Here is a 20,277-nt window from a genome sequence, read left to right on the forward strand (position 1 = left end):
TAGTTCCTTTATAGCCCAACATTAGCAACCTTTAGCTTAGCGGTGGTGGCGTGAAGTCGTGTGACCGTGCTGTAGTTCCTTTATAGCCCAACATTAGCCTCCTTTAGCTTAGCGGTGGTGAAGTGAAGTCGTGTGACCGTGCTGTAGTTCCTTTATAGCCCAACATTAGCCTCCTTTAGCTTAGCGGTGGTGACATGAAGTCATGTGACCGTGCTGTAGTTCCTTTATAGCCCAACATTAGCCACCTTTAGCTTAGCGGTGGTGACGTGAAGTCATGTGACCGTGCTGTAGTTCCTTTATAGCCCAACATTAGCCACCTTTAGCTTAGCGGTGGTGAAGTGAAGTCGTGTGATCGTGCTGTAGTTCCTTTATAGCCCAACATTAGCCTCCTTTAGCTTAGCTTAGCGGTGGTGAAGTGAAGTCATGTGACCGTGCTGTAGTTCCTTTATAGCCCAACATTAGCCTCCTTTAGCTTAGCTTAGCGGTGGTGAAGTGAAGTCATGTGACCGTGCTGTAGTTCCTTTATAGCCCAACATTAGCCTCCTTTAGCTTAGCTTAGCGGTGGTGAAGTGAAGTCGTGTGACCGTGCTGTAGTTCCTTTATAGCCTGACATTAGCCTCCTTTAGCTTAGCGGTGGTGAAGTGAAGTCATGTGACCGTGCTGTAGTTCCTTTATAGCCCAACATTAGCCACCTTTTGTTTAGCGGTGGTGACGTGAAGTCATGTGACCGTGCTGTAGTTCCTTTATAGCCCAACATTAGCCACCTTTAGCTTAGCGGTGGTGATGTGAAGTCATGTGACCGTGCTGTAGTTCCTTTATAGCCCAACATTAGCCACCTTTAGCTTAGCGGTGGTGACGTGAAGTCATGTGACCGTGCTGTAGTTTCTTTATAGCCCAACATTAGCCTCCTTTAGCTTAGCGGTGGTGAAGTGAAGTCATGTGACCGTGCTGTAGTTCCTTTATAGCCCAACATTAACTTTTAAAGTTGGTAAATGTTTTTTACGCTTGAATCCCTCTAACTTCTGGCTGTTGGTGGTTGCAGTGGCTGATCGGGGACAGGGACAGTCACTGTGGGGTGATCTGCTCGCGGACGCAGGGGAAGCCGGTGTGCGGCTCGGACGGGCGGAGCTACGAGACGGGCTGCGAGCTGCAGAGAGCGCGCTGCAAAGATAAAACTCTGACACTCGCACACCGCGGCCGCTGTCGAGGTGAGCATCAAACTTTGCATTACATCTATGCTGGTGTTCTAAGAAAAGCATATGTTAAGCTGCATTCAAGGACAATCAGTCATTTTCCAAATATGTTTTAAAGGTAAGAAACTATAAACCCGCAACATCCGTACATGAATAAACAAGTGAAACGAGGTCCTACTCATAACTTTACAGTAAGTAACTCTACAATGCCCTAGCCGTTGCATTATTGTGACTTTTTGTGTTTCAGGTAAAAACTGGGTTAAAAACGATCAGTTGCCGGTGGCTCCATCACCGACTTCTTCATCTGAGACGAGGGACGTGGAGGTCAAAGGTGAGAACTCTAAACACTTTGACTCTGATCAACAGTCCTATAAACAGAGGCAGAATATGAGGAGATGAAGTTCTAATGAAAGATTGATCTGCGTTACCAAGAGCCAAGATAGCATGAACAGAAAAATAAGATAGCAATTGAAACACATGTGAAAGAGAGTAAAATACATTGCGTTGGTTGTAAAGATCCACTTGAACCCTTTGCTGGATTATTTGTGCATCTAATTGTAACCCAATTCTTTCCTCTGAGACTTCATACTGTAAACTTGGGAAGCAGTACACTGTGATTTACTCTCCGCCTCCGGAGCATGTTTAAGATGTTGCAGCCTTAGTTTGGGAAAAGTGGAACCGAACCGAAGATGTCTTTGATTTTCCGCCTCTCTGTAGGCGTGTAAGTTTTTGCAGACCAGGATCACACACTTCCTCTCTGTGTGGATGGCAGCCCCTCAACAACAGCAGAGATTGATAGGTCTGAAGTCAAGGTTGGAACTTGGTATCCCCCCCCCCCATCCCTCTATTTATTTGTTCAGCCGCACTGTCCATTAGGAAAACAGCATTCCCAAAGGAATCCATTTGGAGTGGGTGTATACTCGCTGTGTGTAATATGTGGTTGAGTTTCATAATGTGAGCGGTGTGCCACGCCAAGGAGAGCCGGGCAGAGATCACAGTCTCTGTAGACGCAGAGGACGGGTGTGTTGTAACGCCACCGCTGATGATGAACCAATGCTTGTTAACAAAGGCAAAGCTTGGCAAAGGCATACTTACGTGAGATTCAGATTCAAAAATAAAAACAACAGATACATTTCACGACGAGAGACGTAGATGAATACCATGTTCCACAAACCCCAACGAACTCATAACTGAGCTTAATAAAAACAGGCAGACCTGTTGTGAACTGAGTGAAATCAACACGTCGTAAATAAGCTCATTACGGTAGTGGTAATTGTTCCTATTTACAGCCAGGTTTGGTACGATGTGTCAAAAGTCAATAAAACTTGCCTTAAAACGTAAATACAAAGAAACAAGCCTTTAGATGTGTATGTGGATGCCTTGTGCACAGATAGAAAGAAATAGATGCTGAACTGGATGGTCCCATTTCCCAAACTGGGAAGTTGTTTTTCTGAAACCGATGTGTTCACGAGCTTTAGGTGGTAGTGTGGATACAACAACGGATGATAAAAAAGGCGTGTTGTAGACGTTTTTTTGGTTGTTTCCCAATTATTACGTGACAACAAAGAGCAAAATAGAGACTCAGTGTTTCCCCTATATAAAAAAAAAAATTGTTTTACTTTTTTTTTTTTCTTAAAATAATAAGTGGCGACCCTTTTTCATTTTTGATTGTTTGTTATGTAGATTTGTAGTATTTGTGTTACTGGTATAGGCGACACAGGCGGTCGCTTAGGGTGCCAGATCTGGGGGGGCGCTGCGCTGGTAGCTCTGGGAGGGAAAAAACATTTTTGACCGTTGCCGCTCATCCAAATGTTCGGCCTTGATGTAACAACATTCATAATTAAGTAAATGTAACACCCTTTTCACCCCGGTTACACTTTTAATTTGCCCTGTACGGTGGGCGCTAGGTTAACTAGGTAAAATAAGATATGAATGAACAACAAAAATAAAATAAGCTACATTTATTTGTTATTGGCTATGGTAGGTTATTGGTTATGTTCACATACTTATTTGATTATTAAAATGTAAACCGATCTTTTTCATATGGGCGTTTTAGAGTTGTGCCCCCTAGATCAGGTCTCTAGTAAGTGTGTGCTCAAAGTGCACCAGATTGAAGCATATTACTGTAACATTTTCCAAAAAAAATCTTCCTGGGGGGGCATTCCCCCAGACCCCCCTAAAGGATATCACGTCCACCCCCCAATTCAAACATGTTCATACAATACTGAATACATTTGAAGCTATTTTGACGTCTATTACCTATGTCAATAAGTTTCTTTTTTTGCAGTGTATTTGTCTGTTGTAGAGATTTTCCATTTATTCTTTACACTTAAAATGTCGCCTAAAATCTCGCCTAGGGCAGCAAATTGTCTAGAACCGGCCCTGGTACTAGGCCTAAAGAGCCTTTCTTGTGCTGACACATAGAAACAAATTGGCGGGGCGCACTTTGCACGCGCACACACTAAAAAATTCCACGTGCTCCGCGCTCACATTATGCTGGGCCCACGTGCCTTAGCACCGCTGCTATGACTCCATCCTAGGGGAAACACTGAGTGTATCAGGTGGGCCGTGAAATGTGTACCAACCTTTTCAGCGACACAGTAGTTGTTACTACTCAAAGGATGGTTCACATGTTTTGTCCCATTAGGGAGCTACCTTTTATCTAGTATTCTGACACATGTGTGTTCCCACCCTGTAATTCAGATTGACTCTAAAATGTTCCAGGTTCTCCCTTGGTCAATGCTTCACCTCTCCACCAAGTTTTAAGAAAATTGGGCCTGTAGTATAAGCTGATCCTTTTGCAGAGGTAACTCGCTGCTAAAATATCAATAAATCAAACTCAATCAGACTTGAATGATTTGTTGGGGTCTTCTGGAGGGCATTTGACTGTTTCCCCTTTCCTCAGGACCCAACACTCTTGTTTTTTATGAGCCTTGTTTTTCTGAAGTGAGTTCTAAATCCATGTATCCATGTCTGAGCTTCTGGGTGACTTCAGCTCTGGCTCCGTCAGTCTCTTTCTCTGGAGGAGACAACATGTCTGTCTCCTCTCAGGTCCAGAGAAAAGTTTTATAAACTCGTATTATATTTATCCGGGGGGGGGATGTTTGCCAGGAGTGGAGGGCTGCGGTGGCTCCGGTTAGCTCCCTGGTGTGAATGTGTAAACAGAATATGGAGCTCCTCTCCACAGGAGCGGCGAGAGCAGTAAAAACAGTAGTTTCTGACGGGGATTTGAACCGGTGACCAGCTGGGGTTCTGCACACTCTGACCTTCCCCCTGAGATCCGGATCATCAGAGCTGCAGTTTCCACTGGAGTTAGAGAACATGACGCACTGCTCACAACGCGCTGCTCACGGTCTCGACGGTAATGGTCAGTGTCGAGGAATGTGTTGTTTTACCGTTTTTTCGAATAGTGTAATAAGAAGTTATTTGACTTGTCTGGGCTTTCTGCATCTGCAGTGCAAAAGGGTTTTCAAGGGATTTTTTCAGAAATGTTCAAACTCCCTGGAGGGGACACAGAGATTTTCGCCTCTGCAGACCATTGACGTGCATCAAACCTATAGAAAACACTGCAGGAGAGGGAACACCAGAAAAGGCATACTAAGGCCTCTTTAATGCCGCTCGTAGAAATAAAGCTCATAACTCTAAGAAAGACAATCTCCTTGTAAAGCTTTCAAAAGTAACCCTTGAACAAAGCACTTAAACGTCACCTGGCCCTCGGTAGTAAAGTGCTGTTGCTCTGCTCGGCCTCCAGGTGTGAACCGGGTGTTGTTGACAAAGAACACGCGTCTTCAATAAAACCCTCAGCATGCTGGAGGGTTTGCCTCTGAGTCCTGTGGATGTGTTTCAGATGCGGGTCAGTCCAAGTGTCGCGTTGAGAGGAACCAGGCTCTTGAACAATCCCGGAGACCTCAGGAGTCCATTTTTATCCCAGAATGCAACGAGGACGGGACGTTTGCACAGGTCTGACTCTCTACCTCCACAGATTTAATATCCTTCATGCTTGATATTCTTTATCTTATTTTCCTTTCGCTTAGTCTCTTATGAACTACTCACATCGACTAACGGCCCACAGACACACACGAATGAAATCCAAAAGTTTTGGGTGTGATTGACCTTTCTGTCTCTGCAGGTCCAGTGCCATACTCTGACAGGTTACTGCTGGTGTGTCACCGGTGATGGAAAGCCAGTGAGTGGCTCCTCTGCCCACAACAGGACCCCGGTGTGTTCAGGTACTGGGGGAGGGGGAGAGCCCGGCAACCTGTGGATGAAATGCCAAGAGTTTTTTTTTAAAGAAATCTTAAAACATTTTTCCCATATACGGTTGCCAACAAAGATTGCATCTGTCCTTCTCGTAATAGAATATAATTGGGAGGGATGAACCCCTCTTTAATGGTCGCACATGCAGAGCACACAGTGACATGTGTTCTCTGCATTTACCCATCCTGAGTCTAGTAGCAGTGGGCAGCTATTGTACAGCGCCCGGGGAGCAATGGGAGTGAGGGGGGAAGGGGGATGTCCGGTTCCTTGCTCAAGGGCACCACGGCAGGGCAGGAGGTGAACTGGGAACTCTCCAAGTAGCACTCCACACATATTTTAGGTCTGGTCGGGGACTTGAACCGGCGGCCCTACGGCTCACGGTCCAAGCCCCTACTGACTGAGCCACTGCACAAAGCTGTGCTCATTAAATTACATTGTATGACTAGAACTCTAGTAGAAAGGTTGATTCCCGATTATTCTTTATAAGGGTGGAAAAGCAGCATTAGGAGCATTTTAAGTTTCCAACGATCATTGCATTGGAGCCAAGAACGCCTTTTAGCCAAGTCACTGGGGTTTGGACAAATTAATTGATGGTCCCTTTAGGATTTGGATGTTCTTTGAACAACTGGAAACAGTTTTTCATTTGAGGACTTCCTGATGAAATAACAAGATTGATGATGGATGCAGAACATTTGGAGTAGAACTGAAACTGAGTGAATGACCAGTGATCACACATTACATCTAAACTAAAAGGCTTTTCTATTGAAGGATAAAGAGTGAACACAGCCTTTGGGTTGCAGTTAAAGAGGGTCCTTCTTGCCCTGCTGATGGTTCATGTGTACTGCATGTCATGTGGCGTTTAGCAGGTGCAAGGTCAACCAGAAGGCTAATGGCCATACATCAAGCCTCCCCCCCCCCCCCCCCTCCCCCCACTCCTCGTCTAACTGCTCTCAGCAGGCCGGTGGAGGGAGAGCACACTCATCCTGGATGGGAACACTTTATGATAATCACCATCATTTTCCCACTGAACTTAATACACGGGGTCTCTGCCAGATCTGGATTGCTCAGCCAACGGAGCACATGGAGCACATTTAGTTTAGAGAGCGGTCGCTGCATGGGGAAGCTGCTGCAGACCGCCAGAGGCTTCCTGCTCTCCGTCTCCTTGTCTTTCTCCTCTGCCTCTAAATATCTGCCTTTCTCTTTTTCCCACTTATCACCACTGAGGCACCTGCTGAGTTTCAGTCATTTGGGTAGATCAGTAGAGTTTGCAAATGGAGAAAGAATACAATGCTGCTTTCCCGGTAACAGAAAACATGGGGATTTCTCTCATCTCTGTAAGTGGAGGCAAATTAAAATGAGATGTATTTATTCCTGGGAACAAATGAACCACTGTCTGCATCCTTTGGAACCAGGCATCGTCTAATTTGCCCATGAAGAACTCATGAAGACAGAAGTTGATTGAACTTTTTTGATTGAAAGTTGATTGGTCAATTTGGACCAATCCGCGGACGTAACGTAACGGCTCCACGGAAAGGTCGATGTCGAGCAATCCACGGAGGGGTCGTCGTTACGTCACTTGGTTCCCGGAAGAAAAAAGAGAAAAAAAGAAATCCCCAACGAGGCGTTCTGGGGCAGCATAGACAGGTCTTTTCTGTGTTACGGCCCGTCCACAGCTTCGACAGCTTCAAAAACGGTTTCCAACGCGTGACGTCACGTTGCCTCGCTTTTCGCCGAACTGAATTGTGGGTAGCAGAGCGGAGCTTCCCTGGCGTTTCAGGCTGCAAACGTTGAGCAATGTTCAACTTTTGAAGCTTCTGAAGCTTTCGGTGGAAGCATCAGCCAATCAAATCATATGCCAGTACAAGCTCTAGCCAATCAAACCGCTGCTTGTGTGTCAGGGGCGGGAGATTCATGTGATTGGTTGTTGGTCGAGCTTCAGACACGCCCGCCGGCAAGCTTTTTTTGAAGCTGTAGTGTTGACGTGTACTTTGAGGGTCTGCAGACCGTTTACATGCAGAAAAAGCTTCATAATACAAAAGGGGACGGGTGATAACCGGGAAAGGATGACTTGGGACCTTTAAGTCGTTTAGCATGAACTAAAACATTACAAAAATGTAATGGATTAAATAAGTGAACTTAAACTTCTAAAAGACCCTGACTGCAAAGGGATGTTGAGTATATTCAGCACTTACGAGGGTTTGGCTTATTTGAAGCTAAGGAGCTGCATTTTTCATGTTGTTCTTAATTTGTTTCTTAACAGTTTATTGCACTTATTCTAAATTGCTTTGGATTAAAGTGTCAGCTAAATGTAGTGTTAACAATCCTAAACTGACCGAGAGAAAATGGACCAGTAAGACGCCTAATTCACTAGGAAGGAACACCGTAAAAAGTAACATAATTTTTGCAGAAATTAAAAATAATTCTTCCAGCGCTCAATGCAAGAAATGCTTTTGGCTCAGGATTCAAAATAAAGCATAAATGAAATCCTGAGATGTAGTTCAATGCACGGCACAGTCTCTACCTGTCTCCCTTCTGTCCTGCATAAGATCCAATATCTTCATTGTTTCTTGCAAAGGTATGTATGGCCCTGAGAATCTGGGTACAGTGCAGCTGGAACAGTATTCAGCTGCTTCAACCCCGGCCCCCCCTCTTAACTGAGAACAAATAACCTCCACTGACCTGCTCAGACGCCCTGACCCAAATCAATCATCTCACATACATTTGCAGGAAACTTCCGTGAATTTATGGGAACTCATGCTGGGACAAGTGGATTGTCAGGTAGTACATTTCCTTCCAGTTGCCTTCCCTCAAACATTCTCCTCTTTGTCTTTCTATTGTAATTGGTTGTCTAATCTTCCCCCGGTGCATCCATGCATGAAACCTGCATGCAAAGATCAAGAATGATATTTGCAAATGTACAACTTTATTTAACAAGATCTCCACAAATGTTGTAGATCTCCTAGGGTTGCATTGATCAGAGCGAGGGTAATGCAGAGGCTTTCAATGTGCCTGCTATTAATTACTAACAACATGAACTCATCCAACTTTGATAAACCTCAGCGTTTAACTCGAAGAAGTCAGTGAGTTGGGTAATCTGTGGGACGTTGCTCTATTGGTCCATGTTAAGGCGGAACAATCCAATTGAATTCTGAATCATAAGGAAGCTGTTATCATGTATATGTTTATAATCACTTCTAAAAGCATTTTTGGAATGTTGAAATGTTCCCAGGAGTTGTCCCTGCCGTCTAGTCTTTGTAAATGTAATGTTTTTCTTTTTTCTGCAGGGTCAGTAACCGACAGACCACCGGGGCCGCCTCACTCTGGTAGAAAAGGTGAGCAGAGATCTGCTGTAGGTTGTCTGTGTGCATGCAAGGGACTGTTTCTATTTGTATGCAAGAGACAGAAAGAGAGCATGAGTTCAAAACGTCTTTTGAGGCGATCTTGTTCCTTTGCAAAGTCCATTTTGGTGCAGAGTGTAAAAGTACAGAACCGCACTATGACTTGTAACGTTAAGAGGATTAGGATTAAATCTTTATAGCACTTCTTTGCATGTTTGCATGATGCTCGGCTCTTTAGACGAGTACACCAATACTACAGTTCAACTGAAGCTGAGGTATACCTCTAATGTATACCATCAGTGGCAGTAATGGATGCTACAAAAACCTCCCTGGTTTTACCCCTTTAGGCATTTCTTCTTATTGCTTCTGTTGAAACTGTAAGATATCCACGCTGTCTCATTCCCAGTGTACTATATACCAATGTTTAGTCACTGCCCCTCGCATTGTTATACCAACAGTTACAGCTTCTTTAAGTGTCTGTAGGAGCTGCACCATTAACCACAATGTAAACGCTAACCCTAACAAAACAGAACATCGAGTTATTGAAGTTGTATTAAAGTTATGGAACTTAATTTGACCCAAGCCACGCTTTTTTTTCTTAAATCTGACCAAGTGTTTCCGTTTGAATTCAAACAAACTAACAACATTTTACTGCAACCTTAGTGGAGCGTCACGATTTGACATGTAAGGCGATCTAATGAAAGTGCATCCAACGGTTCCTTAACAAGCGTCAATATTCGACGAGCTGGGATTGAGAATGGTTTAAAAATGATGAAGAATGACTGTATTGTAATTCTACAGTTTTCCTACTAGTTTCAAAAAAGTTATACAATCAATATCAACATAACTGAAGTAAGATCAATGCAAAGATTTCTGACATGGGTCTGCCGCAGAAATACAAATAAAGTTCAAGGTGTTAAAAACATCTTGAACTTTATTTGTATTTCTGAGAAACGGAGAAAAGATGGGCAGTCTCTAAGTGAATCTCTTTTATATAGTTTTTGTTTCCCCACTGAGAGTTACTTTATACGAGATAGTCGAGTTAGGAGTTTACAGTCCGTGTCCAATAATTGTTTTTTCCCATCACAGTCCAGAGAAACATGTTAACTGTTGTATTTTATTCACAGTTTGACCCGATCAGGTCAGGTTGACCTCATATTTGTGTTTGCTGACGAGCCATCTGATTTACTTTAGTGTTTGTGGAATGAATCCAGTTCTCTGTGGTTTGCTTTTAATCAAATTATTTCCTAAGGAGTGATCCAGACGCTACAAAACTGCACATGGGTGAGTATTCTAGGTTGTTAAATTCACAGCATTATGAACAGTAAGAACAATTACAACTTATCTAACATCTATAACAGAACATTGACTCTTTAGGCCTGAGTATTTTCATTAGCATGTGTCACTCTGCAAGATGTGATGTTGGGGTCATTCTTATAAGCAGCAAAGAAGATTTCATACTTATTTAGAGCTACTGAAAGAATACATGTAAGACCAATTCTTAGCACACATGTTCAGCTTTTTCCGCATGTGCATGACTTTAATGTAAAAGGAATTTAGTAACTTTGTTTTTTATAAATACAAACAATGTTTTGGGGCAAATCTTGTCAAAATAGTTGTTTTTCAGAATCCTTAACGTATGATCCAAGATGCGAGTTCGTGGTGATTTTTGATTTTGACTATTGAGCCAGAAAAATGATTAGGCCATCAACAAAGTGAAAAGATATTTCCTCAGGAGACAGTGTCATTACCAAATTCTTATGCAGTCTGTCTACTTTTTGAGCGTTCGTAAACTGGACCAGAGGTTTTAGATACAAATGAACCAACAAACTTAATACGTCTTATTTTGGAAATACAGTTTCAGTCAGTCAGCTCAGTATGGATAATTTGCACTGCAATAACGCGAGTCCTGATAGGGATGGTGGTCCCCTCGTGTGATGGTATATGTGAATGTGTGTGTGGTTTACATGATGATGGTGAGGGAGTGTGTGCAGTGCGTTGGTGTGAGAGTGTGAGGAGTTTGATTCATTGATGTGTGTGAGATGTTGAGCCACATGTGTGTGTGGTTGTCCTTTGTGTTTTTTTTATTTTTATTCCATCTATCTCTCCCTCTGATTTTCTATCTGTCTTGGCCGGGCCATGTGCAAATCCAAACCATTCAACAGTTCTGGAGAGTAGATTGTATTAACCTCAATAATGGTAGTCTCTTTCCGTTTCTTTCTCACTCTCAACCCAGATGATGGCTCCAAGCCCACGCCCACCATGGAGACCCACGTCCCCCCCGAGGGTGACGGTAAGTCTCCTACATGTGTAACACCTGCTGAGATCGTCACTTTTACTTGTCACGCACCAATATTATCGCATATATGCGGGGTATTAATATGGGAAAACACGCAAAAAAAGGCCAAAAATAATTTTCTAATAGTTCTCTTTTTCTGGTTTGTGACTTTTGAAATCACAAACTGTGGTAACTTGTTTTTTATATGTTTTATTCACAACATTTTCTCTCAAACCATAATTGGTTATAGTTGGAACAGTTGAAAGTCTAACACAGATGTTTGAACAAATTGAGTTTTACAACGAACAGTGAGGTACAATAACAGTTTCTGTTTCAATGGGGTCTGGTGGCTTTGAGTATTGCATATTCATTGTATGAATTGTACTTAAATAAACTATAATAATTGTCCAAATTCCTGTTGATTTTATTCAAATAAAGACAATTAGCATGTCCACGTGGATGTCAGGTTTCCAACACTGCCGATTGGGGCTAGTTAGCGTTAGCCAACGAATACTTTATATACAGAGTCATTTGTCCCAGGAATAAATGCTAATTGGAACCTTTCCCAGAAGGGAAAATTCAGAATTTCAGTTCATATTTTTTCTTCATTGGCTAAGAAACTTTAGTAAACATTACAGTGTCGTTAAGATATCTATTTTATGGTGATACTTGAGTTTAATGTTAGTCAAACCTAAGATGCCATTTCTTAAGTAGGCACTGTTATACTGAACGGAAAAATCCAGCTGTCAGGAATATCACTTCACATATTTGATATTTTTGGAAACACTGGAATCTTGGATGCAGTTTTAATGTGTGGGCAAACCTGGCTGTGCAGATGTTTTGAATATGCAGCTACTGAAGGATCAGGTTCACTGAGGAGGTTAAGCAAAGCCTAGCTGTGGGTAATTGTGTGGAAATCATCTCACAGCATGGAGTTTATTGACTGTACTCTGTTTCTTTTGGTCATTGCAGAGATAACTGCTCCAACGCTGTGGATAAAACAGCTGGGTTATAAGGAGAATAAACAGAACAGCTCCAGCTCCAAGAGACAAGGTGAGACAAAAGACCTCCTATTCATCCTAAATGAACGTTGTTACTTCTACTACTTCATTGTTACTAGGTCACTATGTCCAATCACTATCAACACAGATCCTATAGATTGCCAATTTAAAGCCATATCAATTATGGATTCATTATTAAAGTAATTTTTTTTGCGAATATGGAAGAAAATGCTGCTTTAAGCCTCTGGAATATTTAAATGTCTTGCTTTTCTCTGCTTTGTAATATAATAAACTGAATATCTTTGACAAAACAAGACATTTAAAGACATGTTCTTGGACTTTGAGGAACTAAGACGGACATTTTTCACTATTTTCGCACATTTAATAAATCAATCTACAAAACTATGCGCAGAAAAATCGATAAAAAATAAAATTATTGGCTAAATTATCGAGTGGGAAGCCAGTGAGGGATCATATCCTTGACAATGTCACTGTTAAACCCATCTCCAAGAGTACCACCCTCTTAAAGATCACCAGTGCACTGTTTTCAGGACACAATTGTTACAAATATAGATATTAAGATAAATATTATACCAGCGAAGTAGCACATAGCAAATGTGAGTAACACATGAAAGTATCAGCTTGTCTCCGCTGTAACTGGTTTTCAAAGCCACTGGTTTCTATTCTGAAAACAGCCCTTCGTCACTGGGATAATGTTTCCTGGTTGCTTTCCTTTGGTGTAATTTGTTTGGCTTTCTATGTCTCCTTTTCAATTACACCTCGTCATGTTGTCTTCCCTCTGAGCAGCGATCAATGAGTGAATGTGTTCTGGAGTGAGTGTGTGTGTCTGTGTGAGAAAGGTCATAGTGGTTAGCTAACATGTTGAACGGATGTTTGCTTTCTATTCAATATTCTGCAGAAAGTGCATTTAATGAAGTCTTTACTAATGCCGTTGTTATGTTTTGCTTTAGTAATGTCTTTCAGCTTGCCACTGAGATGGAGCAATTATCAAGTTTAAAGCTAAGGCTGATCAATTTTGATTTGACTGATTTTTGCTTAAATACACGGCTTCCTACACGTGTGCATTATAATTCAGGATGCAGTGAGCTCCCTCCCGGTTGATTGTAATACGGGGGTCTCTCTCCTGAATGACGGTGCGGGGGGGGGGGGGGGGAGCTGTGGTCAGGGAGAGAGAGACTGTATTTCAGATGAGAGAGATTCACTCTGACAGCTCTTTGAAACACAGCTTCCTGTTTCCAATTAGCATCCGGTGTCCTCAAAGCCTGAGCGACAAGGCCGACTGCAGGGAGATGTCATCACTCTTGAGACATGAGCGATGTGTGTGTCTGCATCTGCATGTGATTGCATACAGTGTGTGTGTGTGTGTGTGTGTGTGTGTGTGTGTGTGTGTGTGTGTGTGTGTGTGTGTGTGTGTGTGTGTGTGTGTGTGTGTGTGTGTGTGTGTGCATGTGTCTATGAATATCTGTGTGTTAGTGAAAGAATGTGTGTGAAGATGTATGTGTGCATGGAAATGTTCTGCATTTTTATTTAGTTTGACCGATGTTCTTTTTATCTCTTATACATTTTAGACAGTAGATACTTAAAGGGGACCTATCATGCAAAATGCACTTCTTGATGTCTTTTATAGATCAATATGTGTCCCCGGTGTGTCAGGGAACTCACGCAACGTCAGAAAATAAAACCCTCTCTTTTCCTCCGTACCCAAATCTCTAAAAACGGGGGAACAACGGAGCTGATCCAGATTTGCGTCCGATATGACGTAATATCTGAAATGTGGACCCACGGCCCTATCAGAAACGTTGCTATCAGAAACAATGCCCGACTGTTTTGGACGTAATATGGTCGGTGTTTACATTAGCATGGCTAACACTCAGAGCTAACCTGTACTGGAGAGCATGTGTGTGAAGAAGCAGGAAGTAAAAAGGAACTCACCTTGTGGTATAACCGGCAAGAGAGAAAGCCTTTGAGCTCCATACTGTTTCAGAGATAATCCTTGATAATCCATGATATGACGTTTCATCACGGCAGTATTTAGTTTAGACAGTAGCTGCCGGGTCCCGCATGAGCTCAGCGCCCTCCTTTTAAAAGTTTTATACCCAAATCAGCACTTTTGAAACAGGAAGTGAAATAGAGGGATAGAATGGGTGATCTATTTGGTATTTTGAGCAAAACACTTCATAGACCTGTTTTTTATATATTTTGTATATATCTGAGACCTATGCTATTGCCTAAAAATAGCATGGTAGGTCCACTTTAAAGTAGTGCTGAGATTGTGAGGATACTGTAGATTTGACTGTTGATGCTAACACACATTTTGATAAATAATCTTCAGTAATGATGACTGAGTAGAAATACAAGTACAAACAAGAGCAGTCTGTTACAGTAAGTAAGAAAAGTACATCCAGTTCTGTGAAGCAGCCTTTAGAACCAGGAAACATTTGTGTGCACATGGAGTGTGTTCTAAAGTTTCTGGCCCTCTGTCTGTGGATGGATACCCCGTAATTATTAGAGCATAGCAGAGATTGTGTTAGTGAAACGTGTTTGCTTAGGCAAAGCAATGCAGAGGCAATTTTTCAAAAAGATGCTCTGCTGCCAGACTTTGACATGCTGTTGTTTCAATGCAGTAAGGAGGGGAGAGTTCAGACATGCAGCTCATTTGTAAAAGTGTCTGGACGCAGAGAGGATAACAAAAAAAGTGGCAGGAATATAACGTGATCGTGTCTACTGATCCTACATAATAAACGATGCAGGCGTATAGAGGGGTTTTGGTTATATCAGTCCTGTTTGCATGTGTTGCTAAGCAGCATGAACTTGGGTTTGACTCTTCAGCTCGATTAGCAACGACAGTAACACGACCGGAAAACAATTTGCTCACGAATGATGCGTTCAATATCTATTTTATGAGTCATTGCTCCATCATCTCTGGTTTTGTTTGACCCTAAATCCTAAACACACACAGATGCACCTACAGACCTACTCACAGTGGTCCCCCATTACTAAGACTTCCGGTATTTTAACTGCAGAGGAGGCTGGCTAGAGACAATATTGCAGTGATTACCCGACAGCTGAAAGCCATTGGAGGGAAGTGAAGAGGAGAGGGGGGGGGGGGGGGGGGGGGGGGGGGTCCAGAGAGGGAGAGAAAGAAAAAGGAAAGTAAAGAAGTGACAGACAAAGGCTGAGAGGCAGGAGGAAGGGATGGGAAGAGTTATACAATGATAAAAGAAGAAAGTGAGAATATAGGAAAGAGAAGGCGATTAAAGATTCATTTGGCTCAGAGCCTGGAGGATGAGGAAGGTGGAACACACCGAGGCTGTACAGCAGATGTTTTGAAGTTATCAGTTTGCCTCGAAGAAGGAATGACCACAACAACAAGAAGAGACATTCATCCTCTTGTGTGGGTTTCTTTCCTTTTTTTCAGGACAATATTTGTTTTCCGAAGGTTTTTGTTTCTCATCATTCGCTTCCTGCTAAGGGAAGAGAAATGAAACGTAAATAGAACTTAAAGCGCAGAGATGCAGATATCAAAAGCAGGCAGAGGAGGCCTAGATTACATTTCAACTCCAAACACAACTGAGAGGATTGCATTGCAAGGGTCCAGCCTTTTTCCATTTATATGTATAAAAACAATTTTCTTTTGGGAACCCTAGTGCCTGGCGCCAGCATAACCTCTGTATAATAAACAGTGCTAAATAATTTGGATGTGAAGGAAGCTTGGCGAGGAGCAGAGCCGCGGTGCAGCGCTCACAACACTTGAGAGTGAGTCTGTGCAGGGGGAAGCTATTGGTGCGTACACACACTACTCAGGTCTCTACTGTCATCTCCAATCAGTATTAACATTATGGAGGATGACAAAGGACTGTTGTGTTTAACATTTGTAAATCATGATTGTCTTTAAGAAAACTAGTCCTAAGACATCAACTATTAATGACCAATTCCTTATGAAAACCCCCGGGACTTCTTCACAGTAAGAGACAGATTTTAAGTTTAAAAGGTTTTGTGTGGCGCAGTGGGTTAGTGCGTTGGTGTTCGGATCACGGGAGCACAGGTTCAAACCCCACTGCAGTCAGCATGTATATTCTTTATACTGGGGTCAATATAAATTAGGGCCTAAAGAGCCCCGGCCTATGAATAGGTCTGAGACTTAGAGGCCAATTCACAAAGAATGTATTGCATCCGGTGATCCCCAAAAACGTTGTGTACTCTATACTTTGCATTGGTTGTTTTTTATAATAGCTATTAAAGGGGAAAACAAAATTTGCTCCTACTTTTAGCTCTGTTTCTGGTCCCTACTAACTCTTTAGCTGCCAGGTTTTTTTACTTTCCTGAACTTTCTTGCTGGGTCCAAAAACAATTTGATACGAGCAGTGAGACTTAACCGGCTGTAGAACCAACATTTTTTGCTAAAATACATAAAGGGTGCATTCACACCTAATAGTCCGTTTTCTGGTGCGCACCAGACCACAGTTTGTTACATTGTTTTCAAGGAAATGCTGTTCAACCATTGGTCAGACATTAAGGGCGTAAAAACGCAAATCCCGGCAATTTCTAGCGGAGCCTCCGCTATGGAGCATCGGCACTTTCGGCAGGTTATTCTCATGCTGCTGTTAATCTGGAGATCAACAGACACTAGCGTTCCGCGCATATGATTATATAATCAGACAACTGATCTGTCTGCAGTAAGGAGGGGCGTTTCACAGGTGTTCTTACTTTTATGTAGCTGAAGGATAATTTTTACTTTACACAACACTGTTCAACACTTCATTCTGCTTCACTCTTTAACTAAACAACCGCGGATGTCTTGAAAGACTCTTCCGCTAAAGATTTTGAAGATATCCGCGTTCTTGTGACACGTAAATACTACGCTTCCAATGTTTTGGTGCGGACTGCGTTCACACCAGCAATGAACCGCTCCAGAGTTCACAAGCAAGCGCTCCGAGACCACCTATTTTAACGGACCAGAGTCCGGTTGTTTAGTTCACTTGAGAGGTCTCGGACTGTGTTCACACCGACCCAAATGGACCGCACCAAGCAGCTAAACGCACCAGGGTTCGATTCAACTGGACTATACAAGGCAGATGTGAACGCACCCTAACACTACCCGTAGAACTGGGTGGAATAATACAGATTCGGTAGATAATTGTGGGTTCGTAAGCAAGAAGACCGCACATATAAGTAGTGATGTATTCCAGTGTTAATAAGGACATATTGATAAAAACAAAGTGTAAGGATCTGACACTTCCCCCACCGTTGTTGTTGTTGTTGGGTACAGAATATACCGAGTGCCACATTTTATTTCACAAGCTCCTTCCCGTGTTGACTCAGGCGGTCACTACGCCGTATTGTAGTCATTATTCTTTGGTTACTGGAATTGTGGGAAAATACCAAATACCAGCAACGCTTTGGATCTAATAGGCGGCACAATGTGAAAATATAACGTCATTCCTGCTGCATTACAGGACACTTGAATGTAAAATGAAGGATGGATCAGGAGTGGTAAAAGCACACTTCATCCCCATGGTTACAAGTTTAACATGCAGCTCTGTTGTACTTGTTTTAAGAGTGAGTGATGGGCTAAATGGATGTGAATGTAAACACAAATGAGGTGAATCAAGGTGTAGATGGAGCAAAACTTGAGGGCTGTTGCACAAAAGACAGATATGACAGATTGTGCTGGGTAAAGTTATACAACCTGAGCAGGACTTGTAAAGGTTTTATAGTTTATAGTAGAAACAGAAAGGTAGATGCGTCTTGATGAGGTTTGTTTGGGTAAGTATTGAATAGGAGACCCCCGGTGCAATTCAACTCTCTTACAAAGGTGAAATGATAGTTTCTGCCAATGGAGGAGAACGTACTTATTGTATGTTTAATACATAAATAAATGATAATGATTGTCTACCCGTGTGTCATGTTTCCAACGAATACAGTAACTACTGTAGAGTTTGAATTCCAGTGATAACTTTTCCCACTAGAGATAAAGTCGGGAGTAAGTGGGGGTTAGTTGTCCTCCAATCATGATGTTGTAGATAATCCTGAGGTTTACGAAATATTAGTTACCAGAAATTCAACAATGTGTTGTCAGCTTCCCCGTTATTCTTGTGACTGATACTAATTCTGTGTGTGTATATTTCCAGTTGTGGTATTGAGTGTGTTTCTCACGGTTTTAGAGAAAGTTCCCTCTTGTGACCAGGAGCGAGAGAGCGCGCTGGACGAGGCTCGGCAGAATCCTCGAGAGGCCATTTTCATCCCGGACTGTGGCCCCGGGGGTATTTACAAAGCGGTCCAGTGCCACCAGTCCACGGGCTACTGCTGGTGCGTTCTGGTGGACACGGGCCGGCCCATCCCTGGAACATCCACCAGGTAATATCAATTCAAAAAGATATTCGGTAACGAGTGATTAAGACAAGTTTGATTCAAGGTGCTCTTTGACTAGGGATGGATGTAGATCAAAACATCTGAAAACAAGGTTATATATTTGATCAGAAAATGGCCAGTGGGATTGACTATTTGATGTTGTCATAGCTTGTCAACGTTTCTTCAAGCAAAATGCGTACGTTAGAATGCTAATATGGTCACAATTATAATGCTAAGGCTTGTTCTTTTTAAGTATAATGTTTACCATGTTGTCCATCTTTGTTTAGCTGGTAGCATGCTAACATGATCTAATTAGAACTGATCATGAAGTATGGTATTTCAGAGCGATCTATGAAAAGGTTTATGAAATATTTCAGTTTGGACTAAAGTGTTGGACCAACCAAACAGCAGACCAATATGGAAATCCCTAGAGCTAACGGCTAACAGCTAATTTAACGGTTAAGACCTTACATTTCTTGAGAAATTCAGCTGCTGCTGCCGATTCACTTGAACAATTAACTTTGAGTCCTGATGGGAAAATCATATCACTGACCATAAACACAGCGCTTGGTATGACGTTGGTTCCCGGTGCAGCTTTCTGTTTATCTTGATTTCAGGGAAGTGGTGGAGGCACAATGGGTTTTTTGCTAGAGCTGAAAGTCAAAGGAATGGAGATGATGCAATGTTGAATCAATGATCCTCATTGCTCATGGTTGTTTAAAAATAGGAATATTACAACTTGAAACACAGTGTTCGAAATAGGGAGAGAGATTGAATGTTTAAAAAATCTGTCAGTGTGCACCGGTGAATAGATGAGATGTTTTTGTTTCTGAAGGGGCATGATCGCTCTCTCTAAAGAGGGTTTATGTTTTACAGTCTGAGCTGCAGACCATCAGAAAGAGTTAGTTGGCGGCCTTAGTAAAGCTTGAATGCAAGAGAACGCAGGATTTGTTTTAAATCAATTTCATACAAGCATATCCACAGCCCCCCAAGAAAAGCTAAAAGAGATCCCTAACAGACCAAATTCTCATCTGAGGTATTGAATGACACCCTCGAGGCGATTATTTCCTCACATAAGAATTTATTGTATTTTGGACTAGACCTCAATTTCTTTCCTCTAGACAGCAACGTGCAGAGTCATGCATCAGACATCCGTTCTTGGATCAGTGGCCTTGCAGAAAAAAGAAATGACAACTTGCTTTTACTTTGAAATTGAAGAAAAAAAGCCAAATGAAACGCACATGCTCAATTTTCCATCCTATTCATGGAGAACTGATACAATAGCCAGGAAAAAAACGAGTCATGCAACGCATAAGGCCCAACAGTTTGTTATGGCTCCGAAAACAAAGCTGTGTGCACGTCACATCAAATTAATGTATTAGGCGCATATAGAAACAAAGGGGTAATCATTCACTGTCATCGATTATAGTAATAAGGTGTCGCTTTAAGAAGCCATAAAACAAATGCATGATGGGAAAAGATATGGGAGAGTGCTTTGACAATATATTCTCCTATATTTTTTTTGTTGGGGTTTCTGTCTTCAGTTTGAGGCTTTGTTCATTTCTTTTTCTCTGATTTAAATGTGTCAGCGTCTCCTTTGATATCTGGGGTTTTTCACACGTTACTAAGACGGGTTTATTCTTTCCTTCTTGTGTCTCATGCAGCCATGTTCCCGCTGTCCTCTCCTCTCTGTGTAACAGGTACCAGACGCCGGAGTGTGACGGCACGGCCCGCTCTCACGTCTCAGACACTGAAGACCCCTTCCTGGTCAAAGACCTGCCAGGTTCGTGTTGCTCACTTTTCACTCCAGTTATATTCATATGTTTGGGTTTTTAGGG

General features: G+C 42.3%; 2 protein-coding genes across 3 annotated transcripts in view; one reads left to right on the forward strand and one right to left on the reverse strand.

The window, feature by feature from the left end:
• ccdc177 (coiled-coil domain containing 177) overlaps positions 1–5,328 on the reverse strand; it is a 43,598-nt gene extending 38,270 nt beyond the window's left edge. The window contains exon 1 of one of the 2 annotated variants that reach the window (XM_079693074.1): positions 5,307–5,328. The gene's annotated coding sequence lies outside the window, so the exon portion shown is untranslated. Of the gene's footprint in view, positions 1–4,900; positions 4,923–5,306 lie in introns of those variants that run through there. The other variant, XM_079693075.1, reaches the window with a different exon arrangement.
• Positions 1–20,275, forward strand: part of smoc1 (SPARC related modular calcium binding 1) — a gene marked incomplete at its 3' end in the record, with an annotated part of 39,377 nt that extends 19,102 nt beyond the window's left edge. Inside the window, exons 2-10 of the mRNA XM_079692868.1 lie at positions 1,043–1,208; positions 1,441–1,524; positions 5,041–5,153; positions 5,323–5,422; positions 8,735–8,782; positions 11,025–11,081; positions 12,039–12,119; positions 18,253–18,445; positions 20,104–20,275. Coding sequence (XP_079548994.1) covers positions 1,043–1,208; positions 1,441–1,524; positions 5,041–5,153; positions 5,323–5,422; positions 8,735–8,782; positions 11,025–11,081; positions 12,039–12,119; positions 18,253–18,445; positions 20,104–20,275 — 1,014 coding nt within the window. The remainder of the gene's footprint in view (positions 1–1,042; positions 1,209–1,440; positions 1,525–5,040; positions 5,154–5,322; positions 5,423–8,734; positions 8,783–11,024; positions 11,082–12,038; positions 12,120–18,252; positions 18,446–20,103) is intronic.
• Positions 20,276–20,277: the final 2 nt, after the last annotated feature.

Source organism: Notothenia rossii, assembly GCF_949606895.1.
Source record: "Notothenia rossii genome assembly, chromosome: 7".
In the NCBI taxonomy this organism is placed as follows: domain Eukaryota; kingdom Metazoa; phylum Chordata; class Actinopteri; order Perciformes; family Nototheniidae; genus Notothenia; species Notothenia rossii.